The 19,371-nt window shown below is 48.8% G+C and overlaps 6 protein-coding genes across 6 annotated transcripts; all 6 read left to right on the forward strand.

Annotated features, from left to right (window-relative positions):
- Nucleotides 1-757: 757 nt before the first annotated feature.
- Nucleotides 758-1,735, forward strand: ONS95_007779 (uncharacterized protein; the record flags this gene model as incomplete). Its single annotated transcript, XM_058501299.1, has 3 exons — nucleotides 758-793; nucleotides 1,146-1,213; nucleotides 1,402-1,735. The coding sequence occupies 3 exons, from the start codon at nucleotides 758-760 to the stop codon at nucleotides 1,733-1,735; spliced, it is 438 nt and encodes a 145-aa protein (XP_058362616.1).
- A 4,338-nt stretch (nucleotides 1,736-6,073) lies between these two features.
- On the forward strand, nucleotides 6,074-10,779 carry ONS95_007780 (uncharacterized protein). Its single transcript, XM_058501300.1, has one exon. It carries the CDS (start codon nucleotides 6,490-6,492, stop codon nucleotides 10,162-10,164), a length of 3,675 nt encoding a protein of 1,224 aa, XP_058362617.1. The 5' UTR covers nucleotides 6,074-6,489; the 3' UTR covers nucleotides 10,165-10,779.
- A 555-nt stretch (nucleotides 10,780-11,334) lies between these two features.
- ONS95_007781 (uncharacterized protein) lies at nucleotides 11,335-11,847 on the forward strand (the record flags this gene model as incomplete). Its single annotated transcript, XM_058501301.1, has 1 exon — nucleotides 11,335-11,847. The coding sequence occupies one exon, from the start codon at nucleotides 11,335-11,337 to the stop codon at nucleotides 11,845-11,847; it is 513 nt and encodes a 170-aa protein (XP_058362618.1).
- A 750-nt stretch (nucleotides 11,848-12,597) lies between these two features.
- ONS95_007782 (uncharacterized protein) lies at nucleotides 12,598-13,131 on the forward strand (the record flags this gene model as incomplete). Its single annotated transcript, XM_058501302.1, has 1 exon — nucleotides 12,598-13,131. The coding sequence occupies one exon, from the start codon at nucleotides 12,598-12,600 to the stop codon at nucleotides 13,129-13,131; it is 534 nt and encodes a 177-aa protein (XP_058362619.1).
- A 389-nt stretch (nucleotides 13,132-13,520) lies between these two features.
- ONS95_007783 (uncharacterized protein) lies at nucleotides 13,521-15,054 on the forward strand. The gene is made up of 2 exons (XM_058501303.1): nucleotides 13,521-13,879; nucleotides 13,959-15,054. The coding sequence occupies exons 1-2, from the start codon at nucleotides 13,649-13,651 to the stop codon at nucleotides 14,862-14,864; spliced, it is 1,137 nt and encodes a 378-aa protein (XP_058362620.1). The 5' UTR covers nucleotides 13,521-13,648; the 3' UTR covers nucleotides 14,865-15,054.
- A 668-nt stretch (nucleotides 15,055-15,722) lies between these two features.
- ONS95_007784 (uncharacterized protein) lies at nucleotides 15,723-16,157 on the forward strand (the record flags this gene model as incomplete). The annotated part of the gene is made up of 1 exon (XM_058501304.1): nucleotides 15,723-16,157. The coding sequence occupies one exon, from the start codon at nucleotides 15,723-15,725 to the stop codon at nucleotides 16,155-16,157; it is 435 nt and encodes a 144-aa protein (XP_058362621.1).
- Nucleotides 16,158-19,371: the final 3,214 nt, after the last annotated feature.

Below are 19,371 nucleotides of genomic sequence, written 5' to 3' on the forward strand. Positions count from 1 at the left end.
GCTGCGATTTGTACTGTATGAAGAGGAGTGAGAGGAGAAGAGATATTCGAGGAGTTTGGTTTCTTGATATACTTCGGATCTGGTGAATTTCTGCCTTGCTTGAATCAAGAGCGGGTGTCTGAATCATTTGTCTCGGAAGTCTGGGTATGAGATGGGACCAAGCTATGAGACGGACGGCATTCCAAGCTCGATTTCGGCACTTGACTTCTCTGTCCTATCCCATCCCAACTTCGCTGATGCAGCTTCCCGACCGACCTCGATCTTCGCCAGGCATCTTCCCGAGAATACGGTGCCAGTCACCAGCTGCATATGGGAGGGAACTTATCTAGGTGTAGGTAACGTCTGTTGTCGTGTGCACAACATCACGATTCCATGCACAATAAACAAACGTTCCCCTTTTGCACAAAGTAAGGTCAATTGTGTCGCCTCGTTTCCGAGGGATGAATAAAGTCTTGGCATTGCCGGAGCATCGCCCGGAGCTCCACTCCTGCAGGGCGGCGGCACACCTGCGTGGCTGACTCTCATCCCGCTCTCTCCCTCCCTTGACAGCTCGAGATCCCATCCCATCTCCCACTCCCACCACCTCATCTGTGATCCTTTAACCCCACGCTGTCGCTGTCAGCCATCCACCCACCCAGCCAGCCCTCAACGTCACGGAAATAAGCAGATCGACGACAGCCAGCCAACGAGACCTTCGCAATCAAGCACGCCATTAGATCACAGTAGACAGCGACGTTACACAAAGCCTGTCCCCAAGATGCCGCTATTGAATCACTTCCATGGAATGTTTGAGGTGGGTTGGCATTCCTGTTCTCCCTTCTTTCTCTGCAAGCAGCTCTTGAGTCTGCAAGCTTGAAACTCGAAGCTCCATCTCCACTTCTGTGTGCCTGTTGTTTCCAGCGGTATCTCCAATACCCTCTTCTTTACAAACTCCTTGCGGGCTCTGGCTGCACCGTGACCTCCCTTGGTCCAATTTCGCATCTCCCTGCCTTCCAAAACCGAATAGCACCGATTACTCTTGCAATACGAGGTTTCATAGCTGCACAGGGAGATCAGACATCACAAGGGAGGGAAGCGCAATACGAGATATTGGATAAGGGCACAGCGAACAAATGTCAGGGCCGTCGTTACTGAGTGTATTACAGCCACATCCGGAAGATAGGCTTCACCTACGACTACATCGGGCTAGGAGTGTGGTGTTGACAGCACAAGAGTAAGTCTACTATTTCCATACCGTGTTTACCTCTTCTGGTCTCGAAACACACCGCGATTATATTTGCTACCCCTGCGGAGTAATCTCCCACAGAGTAAAAAGCAAGTTGAAAACGAAAGAAAACAAATACGTCCACCTACGTATCTTCCAATTGCAGCATTTCACAAGCTAATGCAGCCCATTCACAGACTCGTTGAGATACGTGCCGCACAACGGACGTTTGAAGGGGCATATATTCGTACTGCATTGGGACAGTTCTCATTCGCGCTGGTGGTTCTCAAGATTTTTACAGCCGAGTTCTATAGTATTGGTGCGCTGTTCGCTACGTACGGGGTTGGTGTCTTGATGGTGAGTTTGTATAGGAGGTATGAGGGCAACAGACAGTTCTTTAGTGAGGTGGGTGAGGATGGGTTGGGAAGGAAGAGATTCAGGACAAGTGGGAATGCGGTGGTTATATTGACGGCTTTGAGTGTGGGTGCGTATGCAAGCTTGATTGTTTTGACGGCTAGGTTGGAAAGTTGAGAAACACTGGACAACTTGCCTCAACATGAAAAGCCGTATGCGGAGACTGTTCCCAAACCTATTTGCCTCCTTCATAGCACTTAGTGTGTGGAGATGGTGGGTTCATGAAGAACTAGCGTCTGGGAATCTAGTTGAAAGATGATCGAGCCGGACGAGGAGAATCATCTGCCTCATAGGACGACGGCGTTACAGATTGTACGACCCGGTCGATTCGGAAAGACATCGAAAGCCGCCGGGGTGCATGAGCACTCAACGTGTTCGCTCAAAGGTAACTTAAGAGTGAGCTCGGAAACCATTAACAAGAACAAGAGCAGTAGTTTGCCGACTACTATTGGTTGGGAATACAAACCATAGAACTGCATGTTTAGTCGTTGCGTCATTATCTTTCCATCTATACCGTGACAGATGGACCGCTATCCACATCTATATCGCTCAAATCTCAATATAAGCATTTCTAGCACCTATCATGCCTACCTCCCGCACATTTCATTCGAACCATTTGCACGGCTCCTTTGGAGCCCGCTTGACTCCTCCTTTTCTCCCCTTCGACAGCTGATATATACACCCCATTGAGAACCACCATTCTCCCACCCGCCGCCAATTCCGCAATGCCCAGGACACACAGCTTTGCAAGTTTTGGATGTCGATATCCTGCTGATTTCCAGAGTGTCGAGTTTGTGATTCTCGCGCACGCGGCATTGACGGAGGAGGAGGGTCGCGAGGATACAAGGGGCGTAGAATGCTGATGTGATAGGGAGACTTCAAGGTTGACTGAAGATTGATAGGGCGAATGGCGAGCTGGGAGGGATGGAGAAATGAGGTGAGCAGAGTTGTGAATAAGAGGCGAGATGGAGAGTAGAGGGAAAAGGGGTTAAGCGAGAGTGAACAAATAAAGGAGGCGAGGGAGGCGAGACTAGGGAATGGATGATGTGGGAGATGAAAAGTCATTTTACCATTGCAGCGCATGGGAGTAATATGGTTTGGCCTATTGGTTATCGGACACATGTATGGCAAGTACTTCTGCGCGAAGTTATCAACAACCTTAGTGAATGCTATGGCTGAGGCACGGTTATCGACTGGGCGAGGGAGGTAGTGGTTTAATTACTTATCTCGTCTCGAAGACATGTTTGCTATTGCATTGTAAAGGAGTGTATGATGTGAAAGATACCTTAGTCGATTCTGCGGACGAGCCTTGCCTCATATGAAGCATATTCTGCTGGATTCATCGCTTCAATGACGTCGATCTCGCGAGGTTTCGGTTGTCGCGATAGGGAATGAACGAATATAACGAAGCCAGCTACGATGAGACGGCGTTAAGAAAGAAAGATAGGAAACTTGAGATTTAATTGGGGAGGAAATTCGCGCATAGAGAAACACGATATACAGAAGACTGAGAATTGATTCCGAATTCTCCATTCCACAATCGAGGGGCAATGGGGAATTGACCCTGCGTACTCAACGATCACGATAGACGCGACATGAGCCGAAAAGTGCCATGGTCTGATGACATCTGTCCGTTCAGGAAAGCCCCTGCTTCTCTAAACGGATGAATCCGCTTCTCCAGCCAAATATCACAAGTGTTTGCATGGGTTCCTTTGCGCCTCGGCAGTATTTGTGGGAGGCTCAGGAGAAAACCAAGCGGAGGTGACATAGAAAATAAGAGTTGGCTCCAGCGCTTGATTATTGAATGAGGGCGGGATTTGCAATGCTTGGTTGCTTACTTGAGCAGAGTATATATATGCCTAGGGGTCTGCCAAACGACACGCACATATTGGCTGAAAGAAGGTTTGCTGAGGCGTAAAATGCGATACAACTTCTGTATATTACCGGGCCGAGATACAAGAGTTCATGCAAGCTTCACAGATCAAAAGAGACTCTGTACCATTACCTGGCTACCGAAGATACATAGATACACGAGATCTGAAAGCTTTCGGATTTGGTCATTGGATGGAATTCCTCACAAAGTCAACGTGTACAATTGGCAAACTTTGACCAAGATCGGCCTTAAAACCAACAAGACTAGGTAGGCAAGAGGCACGTAAACAAAATTAAACGCAAACGAGAAAACACTGAATCTGTAGCAAGCAAACCAGATAGAGCCAGAAGCGCTGGTGTGGGGAAGGCAAGGGAGCGACTTCTTGGCTCGAGCTTGTGAAGCGGCAGTGACGATCGAAGGCTCCACATCAGCCGGGCGGCTCTTTGCAGGTGACTGACTTACTGATTCTCCTGGAGCAGCCCTGTACACCTCCCGAGCCTTGTCAAAATACGGATCAGTATGCTTCTCGAATTTGCGGTGCGACAGCTGGTAGAGGCAGGGTAAGTGGCGGACGAAAGAGCCAAGAGATCTCCGTGGAGAGTGTACACTTAACAGATCGATGCATGAAGTCCATTTCATCGAGTGAGCCAGCGGCCAGCCCAAGTTTCACACTTGTGAACTTCTACCAAGAAAAACAGAGCCCTGCGGCCTAATTTCCCGGCGAGTGCTGTTGATGATGATTCGCTCGCTCCTTTTTTAAGTGCTGGCATAGAATGCCTCCATCGATAACATGTTGGTTATCGGGAGTCCGGAGCTTGTTTGTGTTTCAGCTCACTTTTGAGATGGAATGCCATGCAGAAGATGCGATCATAGCCCCTGCGAAGCCTCAATGAGCCGTGAAACCATGGTCTCTCGATCCATAGAATGGACCGCAGTGAGGTCCCAGCAGTTTGGACTGATAGTGGGATTGGCTGGCGGACGAGGCTGTCGAGGAGGTATATCTCGGACAGATTAGGTGCTGCTGAAGGTGCGAGGTGCTGCGGAGAGGATACAAGCTTCCCATGCCGTTCGTGCGAGGGTCATTGCATGTGGCTGTGCTTGACTTTGATGAAGTCACGAACTCGATTGTGGGCATGATCGTGTATGCGGTGTGGAAGGCTGGATCTCGCACACGATCTGGTGTGATGGACGAAGGCTGGAGGGAGTGTGTTCTTCTGTCATCCGCGGCATCAGAGAAGGAGAAGGCATTTGTTTAGCGAGTTTTCTGCAGTGGACGTTCCCTGTCTCGCCTGTCCAAGTCCCTGTCCAAGTCCCTGTCCAAGTCCAAGTCCACCCGCCGACGCTGCTCGGTGTCCTGATATCGCTAAATCAAGCTTCTCCATACGCCGAGAACAGGAGGGACAGGGACCCTGGAAGCTCAGCGCTTCGCTCCGTTCCCTTGTGGGTTTGATCTGAGATGGTCCCAAAATACTACAGTACTGCACTGTAACTTACTCCGTACGCTGGCCAACACTCGCTTCGAAAGTCAAATTCCATTCCAACTTCTAATGCTGGTCATCGGTCATCATCAATTCAATGTCAGATTATGAGACAGAACGTGCATAGAAGAACGAGATGCGTGGAGATGAACTGAGAGGCACACACACATAGCACACACACATACACACACACACGCGCCAGTCTCCCCTTGGTAAGAGGAAGTCTGACTGCGCCATCCTGCTGGATGGAGCGAGCCAGCACAGCCACGGGCCAGGCTGACTGGAGTACGTGAGGTATTCCGTGGGGAGAGCCTTGCTAAATGGAAGGTAGCCAGCAACTCCACAGGCTAGAGAGAGGTGGGCTTGTCTGTGCAGGTGCAGGTGCAGGTGCTGGTGGATAGCAGTAAGTATTCCATTACTGCACCTGGCCAGCAAGTACCTACCTACCTTGCTCTCACCACTGGTGCCGCTCTCATTACTGGACCCAAACCAGTGCTGCAACCCCTGACTGACTTACCTTACCTGCCTGTAAATTTACTAGACAGACTCTATCGCGGTGGCCTTCCCTGTCCTGCCCCAGGTCAGTTGTTGGAGCTCTCTCAGGGTCCGTGTCTGTCGCCTGCGTCTGTGTCTGTGTCTGTGTCTGGTGCATTATTGTGTACCATTGTTGCATCGCATCGACATCTCTCACATCTGCCCGCAAGTCAGCCTACCTTACCTAGCCTAGTACAGTACAGTACTCTTACCCTCACCGCACCGGAAGTCTGTCTGCTCGCTCTCGCATCTTCCTGGCCATCTCGATTGGATGTCATGCTCTGTCGCAAAGGCAGTCTCTCGAGGCGTTCTCGACTGACTCTCTGCTCTCCTTGCTCCCTCCTGTCAAACTCAAACGCCAACAGCCTGCCCATGTTTAAGCCCATGCCACCATGCCACCCATGCCCATACTCCGTAACTCACCAGCACTTACCATGCCAGCCATGCCAGCCATGCCAGCCATGCCCGCAGCTTATCGTTAGCTCTAGCGGCAATCGCATCCCCTCCCCCCTCCCCCCTCCCCTCTACCCGCAAACTCTCCTGGCTCCCTAACCTTGTCTTCTCTCCAACTTCCTGTACTTGCGACCTCCATGTCTTCAACCCTCGGGCCCCATCATCAGAACTGAAATACATTCTGTCGCGTCGCATTGCGATTCTGCTTTACCCATCTCCCGCTTTCGGAGATCGACCTCTTTTCTTACCAGTTCCCAGCTCCGAGCTCCCAGCTCCCTCCCCCAATCTGTGCACTCCACTTCAACTCCGCTGCTATTTCGAGCTCGAGATTTCGTCTGAACAACAGCCGCGCTGCATACCTGCCGCCCTACTACAATTTCCCAGTTCCCAAGGCTGCACATCATGGTCACTGCCCTGCCTGCTGCCTCTTGACACAAGCCGACCCAACACACGCTCAACCGAGCTCCATCAAGCACAACCCTTTCTTTATAATAGACCAAGATCCAACATAGCCTCCTCCTCCTGTCATACCGATGTCTTCAACATACCCGTCTACCTCCCCTCTTGTCGACCATCATAGCTCGAAAGACTTCGACGACCTGGGCCTGAATCACAACGTACCTACCACTCCATTCGGAACAACTCTTTTGTCACCATATACTCACTCCCATACGCTCAGTAACTCTGCCAGTCCTTCATACACTCCAGGAGAGTCGGATTATACCAACTATCAATCCAGCGAATTGGACGAAAGTGACCCCTTCTTTGGCGTGAACTTTGACGACGGTGTACAACGGACAGATTCGATCCCGACAACAGCAATACACGGAAACGTTGCGTACCCATCAACGTACCAATCTGCTGATCTCAACCGCCCACTACCTGCCCTGCCAACAGGCTTTCAAAGTCAATCGACCAGCGCGAGCTTTAGTAACTCGGGATACCCCATCAGCCCAATCCATAGCAGCATACACAACACACCGTCGCCAAACGGCGCAATCAATGACATAAAGAACAATACTGCGATTTCTCAGCACGAGCTGACCAGCGGTTTGCGCAACGAGCGCTTTCCAAGCGGGCAGTCACTGGCGCCAACAACCACTTCTGTTCAGCTGACTCCAGACCAAAGTGGAAGCAGTAGCCACACAAGCGGCGAAGGTGTCGGACCAAGCACCATGCCATCTCGTCCTGAACAAAGCCCCCATCTCATGGTCTCCCTCTGGGAAGATGAGCAGCAACAAAATCCCCTGTACCCCTTTGTCCAGTCGACTCAACAATATGGCGCAACAAATAGCCGGGATTTTGCTGGTCAAATACCCGTCCAGCAACCTCAACATCGCTCGCATGCTGTACAGAGAGACGATGATGGATCCTGGCGAACCAATGAAGTAACTGGGCAGCGCGGGTTGGACCCAGAAACGAGAAAGGTGGTCGCAAATGTAGAAATTTCCACGCTGAAGGAAGAGGAGGATAGGCGGAAGATACTTCACAAGAATAGCGAAGTCGAAGAGTGGAGATCCCAAGCTGGCGGAAGCAGTGACGACGAACAACCCTCTCCGTCTTACTTACCTTCGCGCCATGAAAATTGGTACATAAGAGGTGATACTGGCAGCAGGCGAACTCAGGAAGAGATAGATAACGACATTCCTCCTCTTGACGATGACCGAGCTAGCCTCCATGAGAACCGTCTTGTTGATGGCCAGACATACTTTGATCTCACCAGCGATCATATCAACGATGCTGATAAGGCTGAGCTCGTGAACCATACGCGAATCTGGAAGGATGCTCCATCCGTTCCATACATCAAAGACGACGACTTCCACCAACCGCAAACTGCAAATGAGGCCATGATGAAGTACAACTTTCATGCTGATGCCATCTCCATTGCATCACGTGCAGCCACTTGGGGGACGAGGCGAAAGAGCGAGCCCAGCCTGGCGGACTTCGAAGGAGTATCTGACGGCAGTTTCCTGAAGAAGTTGTCTATCAGTAGCGGAAAGGGGAGAGAAGGCAACCGTCCACGTCAAAATAGTATCTTCGATCAAGGCTTGGATCGGTTGGCAAATTTCGCGCGAAAGAGAAGTGACAGCAAGCTCAAGCGCACGCGCAGTACCCAGAATATTCCTGAAGAAGCAGAAGCTCCCCAGTACCCGAGACACAACAGCCAAGGTACTCTGGCTCCACCAATGAGAACTCCTAGCTTTGGCAAGAGACCGACACCTAACATAAATACCGCTTTCGTCGCCATGGCTGGCCCTCTTGCAGCTGTTGGCACAACCCACACTCGTCGTACCTCTGTCGGGGCGACGACGACGTCTCCCAAAAGTCCAGTCCATCTGGGCTTCGCCAAGAATATAATCAAAAGGGCCAGAAGCAGAAGTGAATTGACTTCTCAAGAGAAGGCAGGACAAACAGGGCTTGCAGATCTCTGGAGAAGCCAAGGCGGTCCACCTGTGCTGGCAGCACCACCAAGCCAGGTAGAGGCAATTCGACCTGAGCTGCCACATCTGGACACCCAGGAACGTGACGAGGACGATGACGAAGACGATGAAGCAGACGAGAATGACCCGAAACTGGCATTTGAGCAAGAGGCAGACCCTATCGAACCGACATACGATGGGTTCAAAGCCCACGTCCGCCGCTTGAATCCTGACATGGACCCACGCCATAAGTGGCTTGTGAGTAGAATCGCCCACCAGCAGGAGATTCGATACAAGAACTTGCTCGATTTGAGAGTCAAGCACTCACAAGCCATCAATGCGCGAAATTGCTCCGCTGGGCCTCATTGCTTGTCCTTGGGAGGGACAGTGGTCTTAACAGATGCCAAAGGAAACCCACGCGAACCAGACCGAACTCCTTCGGGCCTTCATATTGTAACAGACTTCTCTGACAACGATTCTAATCCGGGTGAAGGGGCGTTAAATGAGGATACTTTCCCTCAAGGGGTTCCAATGCCCCCAACCAAGAACCTTCCAGCTGAGTTTGAGTGTCAATTGTGCTTCAAATCCAAGAAATTCCAAAAGCCATCAGACTGGACGAAGCATGTCCATGAAGATGTACAGCCCTTCACGTGCACTTACGATAAGTGTAAAGAGCCGAAGTCTTTCAAGAGGAAAGCAGACTGGGTGCGTCATGAGAATGAGAGACATCGTCACCTTGAGTGGTGGGTATGCCAGGTGGAGGATTGTAGACACCCTTGCTATCGGAAAGACAACTTCCTCCAGCATCTTGTTCGTGAGCACAAGTTACCTGAGCCGAAGCAGAAAACGAAAGCAGCCATCAAAAAGGCCCGCTTGACCGAACCCGCCTGGATACTGTTGGAACGATGCCACCACGAGACACAGCAACGACCACAAGATGAGCCCTGTAAATTCTGTGGCAAATCTTTCCCGACGTGGAAGAAATTGACAGTGCACCTTGCCAAGCATATGGAGCACATCAGTCTTCCCATTCTCCGTCTGGTTGAAGCGAAAACAGTCGATGCAAACACAATCATCAGTCCAGTCGGCGAGCAGATTCTTACACCAGTGACCCCCATCAGTCGGGCGAAAATGGAATCACAGAGTCCATTTAATATGGACAGCATTTCTCCCCATATCCCAACCACTTCGCAATTTGCCTCGACAGGGTTCGAGCAACCCTCATATTTCCAAACTGCTGGCTCATCTAATGGTTATGGTATTCATGGTTCAATGCAGCAAGAGGTCCACTACACAAATAACAACCACAGTCATCATATGTATCCAAATACATTTGGTGCCCAGCACATGGATCAGTCTCGCGTTTTCAATAATATAGATTCGAGCAACATAGGCCACCTAGATCAATCCCGTGCTTTTGGATCTATCGATTCTGGCTTCTCGCATCCCAAAGTTGAATCGGTTCGAGGCTTTGAGTCCATGGATTCTAGTTTCTCTAATTCGATGACCAACCAGATTCCCAACCAGATCACCAACCAGAACTACAACATGCAGCAAACATCAGGGTACTCGGTCCCGCAAACCTTCTCTACTGCACCACCGGTCTCAGGTTATCCGACTTCGAATATGTTAGGAGTCGACGAATCTGGTTTTGGGTTCGATCCAATGGCCGTCAACGGAGGCCAAAATTTCCCTCAAGTTCCAATGAGCCGAGCTCATGGTAGTGCATCTTCGTACGGGAACTCGCCTCAAAGTGTGCCTCAGATGCCCTACTACGGTCATCAATGATGATATTTTATGATTTACGTGTTTACGCTTGGAGGCGTTTGGAAGCTGGATATTTCTCTCCTATATAGATGAGACGGTGTTATGACCTCATGTTTTGTGTTGCGTTTATAGATACCAGGACGTACGTCTTTATTGTTTTTCTCCTTCTCGATTGATATAAACCATGGTGGATGCTCTAAGCAATACGATGCATAGTTACGATGCACAATGTCAAGTCCATATATCTCTTTTTCTGCTCTGTTTATTTACAGACAAGGAAAGTTTCGTGGTGCAGAGTATGTGCTATATTTATTGATACTCAGAGTTGGTATTTTCCAAACCAAGTCACGATATGAACAATCGCACATAGAGTGCCCGACTATTTCTTCCCAGTCTACCTTATATCCAACCCTGAAGCTGTTGTACTCGTGCTCAATCTTATTACGGCATTGGGGTCTGCTTTTCCTGGATTAAATCCAGTGGAAAGCCAAGCGCATGCCATTTAGCTCAATTACATCATTCATCTTTATCAGGATCTTCCGCATTAGAGCATTGGGTGGGCATTATAACATTAATAATGGTCATGCTTAGGACACGCTCAAGTAGATTTTTCAATTAGAGATATTTCTCTCACAACATCTATATGCTTTGCAGTGCCTACAAGGTACGAGTAGCAGCGTGCTATGGGACTTCCGGCGACTCAGTCCTCTCAAGTCTTCTCAATTGGGTATGACGAAAATGGGTCTCTCCACTACGCCATATAAGCTCTTTGTGGCTAGTCAAGGGAAACCGCCTATCAGCCCTACCCGTTACAGGGATAATGACGGATATTCCCAGCATCATTCGGGCAACGGCTTCAATTTCAATCTCCCATCGTTCCTCTAGAGGTCATGATCGCTTCCCATAGAGTATACACTACCATGATCCGGTCTTCGCTCCATCATGTTTCGTCACTAGATCGACGATCTGGAAGGTTACTTTGAACCCAGTGGTTCTTCTGAAATCTAGACTCTCCTCGATTCAAAATGCTTTGAGTATGGTCTCAGGTCACCTTGTGATCTCTTTCCCTCGTGATAGTACTGGATTTTTTAGTCGGGTTCGGATCCATTAAATACTTCGATGGACCGCACCTCTCTGATCGGAAAGTGACTTTGCTCTTCCCGACACCTCCCAATCCATCTCAATCGCATCATGACCATGGCTTCAGTCGTCGCTGCCACACTCCCTGCTCGTGCTGAGGCACCCATCACATTCAAATGTGTTTTGTTATGCAGTTTCGCAGCCTTTGGCGGTATCCTGTTCGGCTACGACTCGGGTTACATCAACGGCATCCTGGCCATGAACAAGTTTCACCATGATTTCGGCGTTCCCTCCTCTGACGCCAACGCCTTCGGAGGGCACCTCCTGCCCTCCTGGCAAAAATCCTTAATGACTTCTATCCTCTCACTTGGCACTTTCCTTGGTGCCTTGCTCACCGGATGGGCTGCTGATCGCTGGGGTCGCAAGAATACGAATATCGTGGGTTGTGCTATCTACATTGTTGGTGTTGTTCTTCAGGTTGTGACAGACGGGAATTTTGCCTGTCTTACGTCTGGAAGAGCTATTGCTGGCCTGGGTGTGGGATTCGTGTCGGCTTGTGTTATTATGTATGTTAGTGAGATCACGCCCAAGAGCATCAGAGGCCGGGTTGTTGGTGGATATTAGGTCAGTACTCAATAGTTCCGACTCATTGTCATCATTCAACTCGTACTGACTCTCGAATAGTTTGCCATCACGATCGGTATCTTCCTCTCCGCATGCGTCAACCTCGGAACTAAAGACTACACCAACACGGGCGCTTATCGCATCCCCATTGCCCTTCCAATTTGCCTGGGCTCTCATCCTCGGCATCGGCCTCCTCTTCTTCCCCGAATCTCCTCGCTACTACATCATGAAAGGTGACGAGGAACGGGCTCGCGAGTCTCTTTCCAGGCTCCGTGGTCAGCCAGCCAACTCACCCTTCGTCCTTGAGGAGACTGATGAGCTGCAGGAGAGCTGGATTCAGGAAGTCAGTGCTGGGGCTGGGTCTGGGAGTTTCTTTTCGTGTCTTGGTGGAGGATTGAAAATGGGAAGTAATTTGCATCGGACTTTTATTGGGACTTCGGTGCAGGTCATGCAACAGTTAAGTGAGTAATCCGTTTCCTTACATATCATATCATTGGAGTTGTGCTAATATTTCTACGGCTGGTGTAAACTTCATATTTTACTTTGGAACTTCCTTTTTTAAGACTATTGGTATCAAGAATGCCTTCATCATTTCGATCATTTTGGGTGCTGGTAAGTAGATATCCTTAATACACTGTGGAGACTACATATACTCACAAGCATATAGTCAACGTCGCATCTACCCCCGTGGCTTTTTGGACAATTGACAAGTTAGGTCGCCGCCCTCTCCTTTTCTGGGGCGCCATCGGCATGTCCATCTGTGAATTCATCGTCGCCATTTTCGGAACCACGACCGGCGGGGCCATCGCTCACAAGGTACTCATTGCCTTCGTGTGTATTTACATCTTCTTCTTCGCTTCAACCTGGGGACCTACCGGCTGGGCTGTCTCCGGAGAGGTGTTCCCTCTTACCATCCGCTCCAAAGGAATTACACTCAGCACCGCTTCAAATTGGCTTTTCAATTTTGTCATTGCGTCCGTTACTCCTTATTTTGTAGACGAGGATAAAGCCAACTTGCAGTCGAAAGTGTTCTTTATTTGGGGAAGCACATGTGCGATGGCTGCTGTTTATGCGTGGTTTGTGGTCTACGAGACGAAGGGGTTGAGCCTGGAAAAGATTGACGTTATGATGAGGGAGGTTTATGCATGGCAGAGTCCTCGATGGAACGAGAATGTGAGACAAGCAGTGATTGAGAAGGTTGAGGGTGAGGGCGCTGGCCGATCTGCTCCGAGTGAGAAGAGTCCAGAAGCGTCGCCTGAGAGAGCCAATGATAGAGAGCAGTAGTTTGTGTATCAAGTATTGGTCCGGGGTATGTCTCTATGTGGAGTACAATAACTGGATGTAATAAAAGTTACTAGGCATACTGTAATTTGTTGCGGTTCCGAGCTCCTGGTAGTTTTCGAAGATAATAATATATATTATCAAGCAGGGTAGCGGACGAGTAAACAAATATCGAACATATTAATTCGAGCTGTTCTTACTCCCTGTGACTATTTACATGGACTTTTGCTAAACCAAGCATCTCTACTGAGGAGAATCATCATCTCTTGACGTTACCCCTCTACCCCTGTCTATTGTTGTCGTCGCCTAACGTAAGTTTAGCTCAGGCCTAGGTGGAGAGTGGGGGTCATAAAATACCCGACAGTATCTTTTCCGCTCCTCAAAACCAGAATCAAGAATTACAATGAATGTATCAAGCTTTCAAAATGTCATACTAACACGAATTATCAGAGGCTCTTCAATCAGATAATGAGTATCTCTCTCCACTAAGCTTCTCCCTCATCTCGAATCTAATAAAGGAATGATCCTGCGAATCCCAAAATTGCCGAAACTCGGCAAAGTTGGGATCGTCTTCGCATGTTCACTTGCGACGACACTCGCTCTTTACAGCATCTTGAGAGTACGTTCACCACGCAAGAAAATCATCAAAAGTCCACGGCAATGGCAGATGCGCAGTCTTTCCAAGGAGGAGCGAGATGAGCTACCGTATCCGCCAGATGTGCTGCCCGGTGGGAGAGATGTGACAAGTCCTGTATGTCAGCTGAGTCAAAATACCTACACATCTTCATTCCTAAGATGGACAGGCCATGGAGAACTGACGTTTTGACCAGTACGGCACAACAAGAGTCTACGAGTGGGGTCCCGAAGACGGGCGAAAGGTACTCTTTGTCCACGGCATCAGCACACCATGCATAGCACTGAGTAACATTGCCCACAGCCTCGTAGCCAAAGGGTGCCGAGTCCTGCTATTCGACCTCTTCGGTCGTGGATACAGTGATAGCGTTGACCTGCCCCACGATACACGTCTGTACAGCACGCAGATCTTGCTCGCTGTCACTTCATCCCCTATTCCGTGGATGCCAGGAGGGTTTAGTGTCATTGGGTACTCGCTTGGTGGGGGAATAGCTGCCGAGTTTGCAGTTGCGTTCCCGGAGATGGTGAAGGGTGTTGTGCTGCTTGCTCCTGGGGGATTGTTTCGATCAGAGCATTTTGGGTGGCAAACTCGGCTTATGTATTCTGGCTTTCTGCCTGATAGATTTGTAGAATGGATCGTGAGAGGGAGGCTTGGAGGACGGCCGGCCGAAAGACCCGTTATGAAGATAGGAAGTGAAGAGGAACCATCGCTCGGTGATGAAGCGAAGGGGAACCGAGACCCTAATTTTGATAACGCTGTTGTTATGGAAAGTAGGCCAAATGTCACAGTTGCGGACGTAGTGAGTTGGCAGTTAGAGGAGCACACGGGCTTTGTAAAGAGCTTCGTGAGTAGTATGATGTGGGGTCCTATTGAAGGGCCGAGACCTTGGTGGAGGGTTCTGGGGGAGAAGGATGAGAAATTATTGGCTATTGCGGGGGAGAGAGATGCGATCGTGCTGGTGGAGGAGTTGAGGATTGATATTGAGATTGCAGTTGGAGTCGGGAGAGTCGACTACAGGGTTTTAGAGGGACAGGGCCATGAGTTTCCGATTGCGGCGTCAGAGAAGGTTGTCAAAGAGGTGGCTGAATTCTGGGGCATATAGATATAGAGGGTTTGTGCTTGGTAAGATTTTCAATGCACTGTTTGGCGCCCTTTTGTTTGTACCCTTTTCATGATTTTTTCTTGGTCTGATTTTAGCATAAGGTTGCAAGATTTTATCGTCAATGTTGATATTTCTATGTGTTTTGGTTACATACTTACAGAACCCTAGATCTGTTTCATATGAGTGTCATTATACGTACAGCCTCAAGTGGTGCCATTTTGAGTTCACAATAGTGAAGTTTGGTAGTCCGCCACCTTACATTCATTACCTTTCAAGTGCATGCCGATCTAGTTTCCTCTCGAACAATAATTTATCACATGCCATCAGAAGGCTACGAGGCTCATGCTACTCGAATATCAGTTTGTTCAATCACACTTCCCGCTCTTAGATGGAGCTAGTCTTGGGCTGGCATTTAGTTGCATGCTCCTACTATCAACTCTATGTAACTCAGACGAAATTATATTGTCGAGTGACTTGTGACAGACAGGTATTTAGCTTTCAATATAAGGTCTTTTCAGCACTGGTTCATTGTGTGACTAGACTTCTCGTCAACAAGTAGCTTCTCTGGCCTCAACAGTGGTTCAAAGATATAGCGTACCACAAGTACATGAAGTAGTGCCTCGGAAGATATATTCACGAGACCCTGACTTGAACCTAAGAACTCTAGCTTGTACCTAAGTTGTATTTAAGACTCATTTCTCTGGTCAACAGCTTTTCCTTCTCTTCATCTTCCATCATTCTGAACTCAGTACTCTGCAAGCTCAATCTTCATATATCTGACTTCCTGCTTCGCTCGACCAGACCTCCGTCTCTCGAATATTCTTCCAAGCTCTATTCTTTACAGAGCAAATATTCATCATGTCTTCCACCATGAAAACCACCCTCTCAGCCTCCGCTCTCATCGAGGCCCTCTCCAAACTCGCACTCTCAGACAACATTTCTGAGACCAGCGACGACCACTCCACCTCAAGTAACGACACATCGGATTTCAACGACCGCAGTATTGATGTGCGAGACGCTAGACTCGCTAATGCGATTCTATGTCTCGACGAGGATATTCCAGAAGGCCTTGATAGTTCCGTCAAAGACCTCCTCCAGAAGCACGCTAGTAGCACCAACGCTAGCGCTTTGGGACCAATGTCATTCCTGGTCTCAGACCATTACCTGGAGTTCAAGGCGGCACAAGCTGCTAAGAAGGCCACGGAGAAAAAGCTTCCTCGGTCGAAGGGCAGCACTGCACGAAAATCCGCGATCTGCCCTCTAAGCGACAACAATCAACAACCACAACCATAGACATCAACATCATCGCCAGAAAAAGAAGAGAAAAAGCCGAAGACGCTCTTCTAGTGGACCACACACCATGAGGCAAATTCAAAATATCCAATATCAACAACGCGTCAAATCATTTGTGCGCACTAAGTTTTGATGAGGTAGTCAGGCTAAATCTACTGCCTTGACGTCGTCAACCTGGAATCAATACCGTCGGATTCGAAGTTACCCAACCCTCACTATGGACAACGGGTACCACCAAACACAAGCCAACACAAAGGGGCTCAAAATTCCAAATGAGTCACACCGAAGAAGAAGAAGCAGATATCCACAAAGCAAAATCTACCAGCGAAACCTCTCCGAAAATAGTAAGTCCCTCTATCCTGACTATGGTTCCTATTCCAAGCGAAGGAAATTCTGACGTGCAGCAGGCGAGAAGTCAACCAAAACATCAACCTACCGCGGTAATTAGATCGCAAGTTCTCACCCACAGTGCATCTTTTCGTGGTGGCAACTAATATCAAGTAGGAGAAACTCGATACTGGTTTAACAATGCTGTGAACCCGACCATGAAGACTCAATGCCATGGCGAATAAATCCCTTACTCCTCTCTCCTCTCTCACACACACACTCTTGCGGAGCACCAAAAAAACACAAAAACACAAAAACACAAAAAAAACACCAACCCCCCCCCCCCCCCCCCCCCCTCACACACACAAAACCATACCATCATAAAAAAACCTTACCAAATATCCTCCTTGTCGGATAACATCAAGACAAGGTCCTCCCGCCTTCACGGGTTGTGGGAGCCCACCTTGGTTCTGTGCTTTCGCGTAGCGGTGGGCGTCAGTAATCTCTTCTTCATCGTCACTTTTGTGATGGATGAGAAGGTGATGAAGCTAAAGCAGAACACTTATTGCGTAGTTGTCAGTACGTTTGATATGCTGGCGAGAATTACCTCATCGTTGCCGGGTATGCAGACGCAAGCCAATTTATATCTTCAATGCTGTGGATACCATGATATCGCTGACGAGGTTGGTGATTCTGGACTTCTAATCCATAGAAGCTGACTTCATAGTCAAGGACAAAGTTTGGGGTAAAACATGGATAAGTATAAATGTGTTTACGCGCTCATCATTAAACATCCTGCTCACAAACGCCCATATCAAGTGTCCTTAAAAGCTGGGAGACATTGCACACATTTAGCTGCCACGACTTTCTGTCCATAGTGTGTCATGCCACTCTAGGTGCATATATCAAAACCCAAAGCTAGGACAAGTCTCTGGCTGTCTTCTCTCTATCCAAATGCTGTTGCCATTTTTATAAGATTGTGGCTAGATAGAGAGGCACTGACACAGCAATGCCTGTAAACAGACCCTTGAACTTTTGTTTGTTTTGAGTTGATTTTTAGCGAGATTGTGGAACAGTGGTGCATGACTGCGTCAGCGCCGCGAGGTATTACTGAAAAGCTCAATCATCCTATAGCTTTCTCGAAAGATTAGGAATAAATGAACTCTCTCTTCTTTTACCAAGTATCGAACGCGACTTGCATTACCCTGAAGATGATAGATAAACCATGCAAGGGGGCGATGAAAGCCACGACGCCAGCGAACCATTCGCATCGAATCTTTTTCAACAAACAAGGTATTCGTTGTAAATTATAACTACTTGTGTCAAAAGTTGAAGTTTATTCTGAGGTGTCAACACTGATAGGAACTTGTCACGGCGAGTACCATGTGAATTAAACCGATTTAGTCAATACTGACTCTGTCATTGCTCAATTTCTCGTCCTCCCTTGATATGTACTAAGACAGCTCAAACTTCCATTCTATACTAACCCAACAAATTAAAACATCTATTCACGAAGGTATCTAGCTTTCACATGATGACAGCAGTATTTCCAGCAGAAAAGCTCTTTCGGATGCCTTCCCCATTCGACTTCACCTCCTAGCCGACGGTCAAGAAATAGGTGAGTTATTAACACGCATCCAATATGTCTGAGCAAGTGCGTCTCTATCATCAAGGCACACCCAGCTCCCAAAGAGCGGAACACGAAGCTTCCATATAGATTACCGCAAGTTCTTGGGAGAAGTTGCTCAATCTATCCCGTATGATCCTGTGCGTGATGCCTTGGTCTGGGTTCATAAACCACAGCAACCTAGTGGCGTGCCATTCCTTTTGGAGAATGGAGGAGAGAAAATGTTGCACAGAGCTCTTGCTGCATTAGTTGATTCTTCAAAGTCAGGTATGGAGGCTGTTGACCTCTACAGCTTCTCACCTCGGGTAGTACTCAGAAGACTTTGCAACGATGTAGCCGAAAAGGACCATGACTACCCAGCAGATACCCAGCTGAAATATGAGATTGGGCAACCAGAAATCAATTTGAAGACATCTCCAGATCATGATTCGCCCAAAATCGACTTTCCAACATCCAAGTACGAAAACAACCTTCATCGCTACTCGCTTCCAGCCCCTATTCTGCGTACCCAAAAGTGCTAATCCTCAGCCAAGAAGCGCGTACATTTCAGTCCACCTGCCAGCCACCCTGAAACTCCATCGCGTCAACTCGCGTCTCCTTCACAAATCCACGCGTCAAGTCACCACTCCCCAAATCCAAAAATGTCCGCAACATCACCACCCCACTCACCCCTCCCAAAACGCCAAAAACCGAATCCAACATCCCTATCTCAATCAGAACTTCCATCCCAATCGATCGAAGCAGCCATGTCCGCCGCCGAAGCCCCAGTCCCCGTTACCAAAGTCTCGGCAGCGCCGCCTCTTCTGATCAAGAAGTTGAGCGACAAGGCCCGCTTGCCTACGAGAGGGAGCGCGTTCGCCGCGGGCTATGATCTGTATGCTGCGAAGGATACGGTCGTTCCTTCAAGGGGAAAGGTCTTGGTTGATACGGATATCAGTATGGCTGTGCCGGAAGGAACTTGTTTGTCATACCTTTCTCTCTATTTACAAGAGTCAATTGAAGATTTTCTAATACTTGTCTGTTCTCTAGATGGTCGAATTGCACCCCGCTCTGGTCTGGCTTCCAAGCATATGATTGATACAGGCGCTGGAGTCATTGACGCGGATTATCGCGGCCAGGTCAAGGTCCTGCTCTTCAATCACGGCGAGAAGGATTTTGAGGTCAAGGAGGGGGATCGTGTTGCGCAGTTGGTTCTGGAGAGGATTTATACGCCAGAAGTACTTGAGGTCAAGGAGTTGGAGGAGAGTGTTAGAGGTGCTG

The sequence above is a fragment of the Cadophora gregata genome, assembly GCF_030347475.1.
Source record: "Cadophora gregata isolate MNR1 chromosome Unknown scaffold_2, whole genome shotgun sequence".
Taxonomy (NCBI): Eukaryota; Fungi; Ascomycota; class Leotiomycetes; order Helotiales; family Ploettnerulaceae; genus Cadophora; species Cadophora gregata.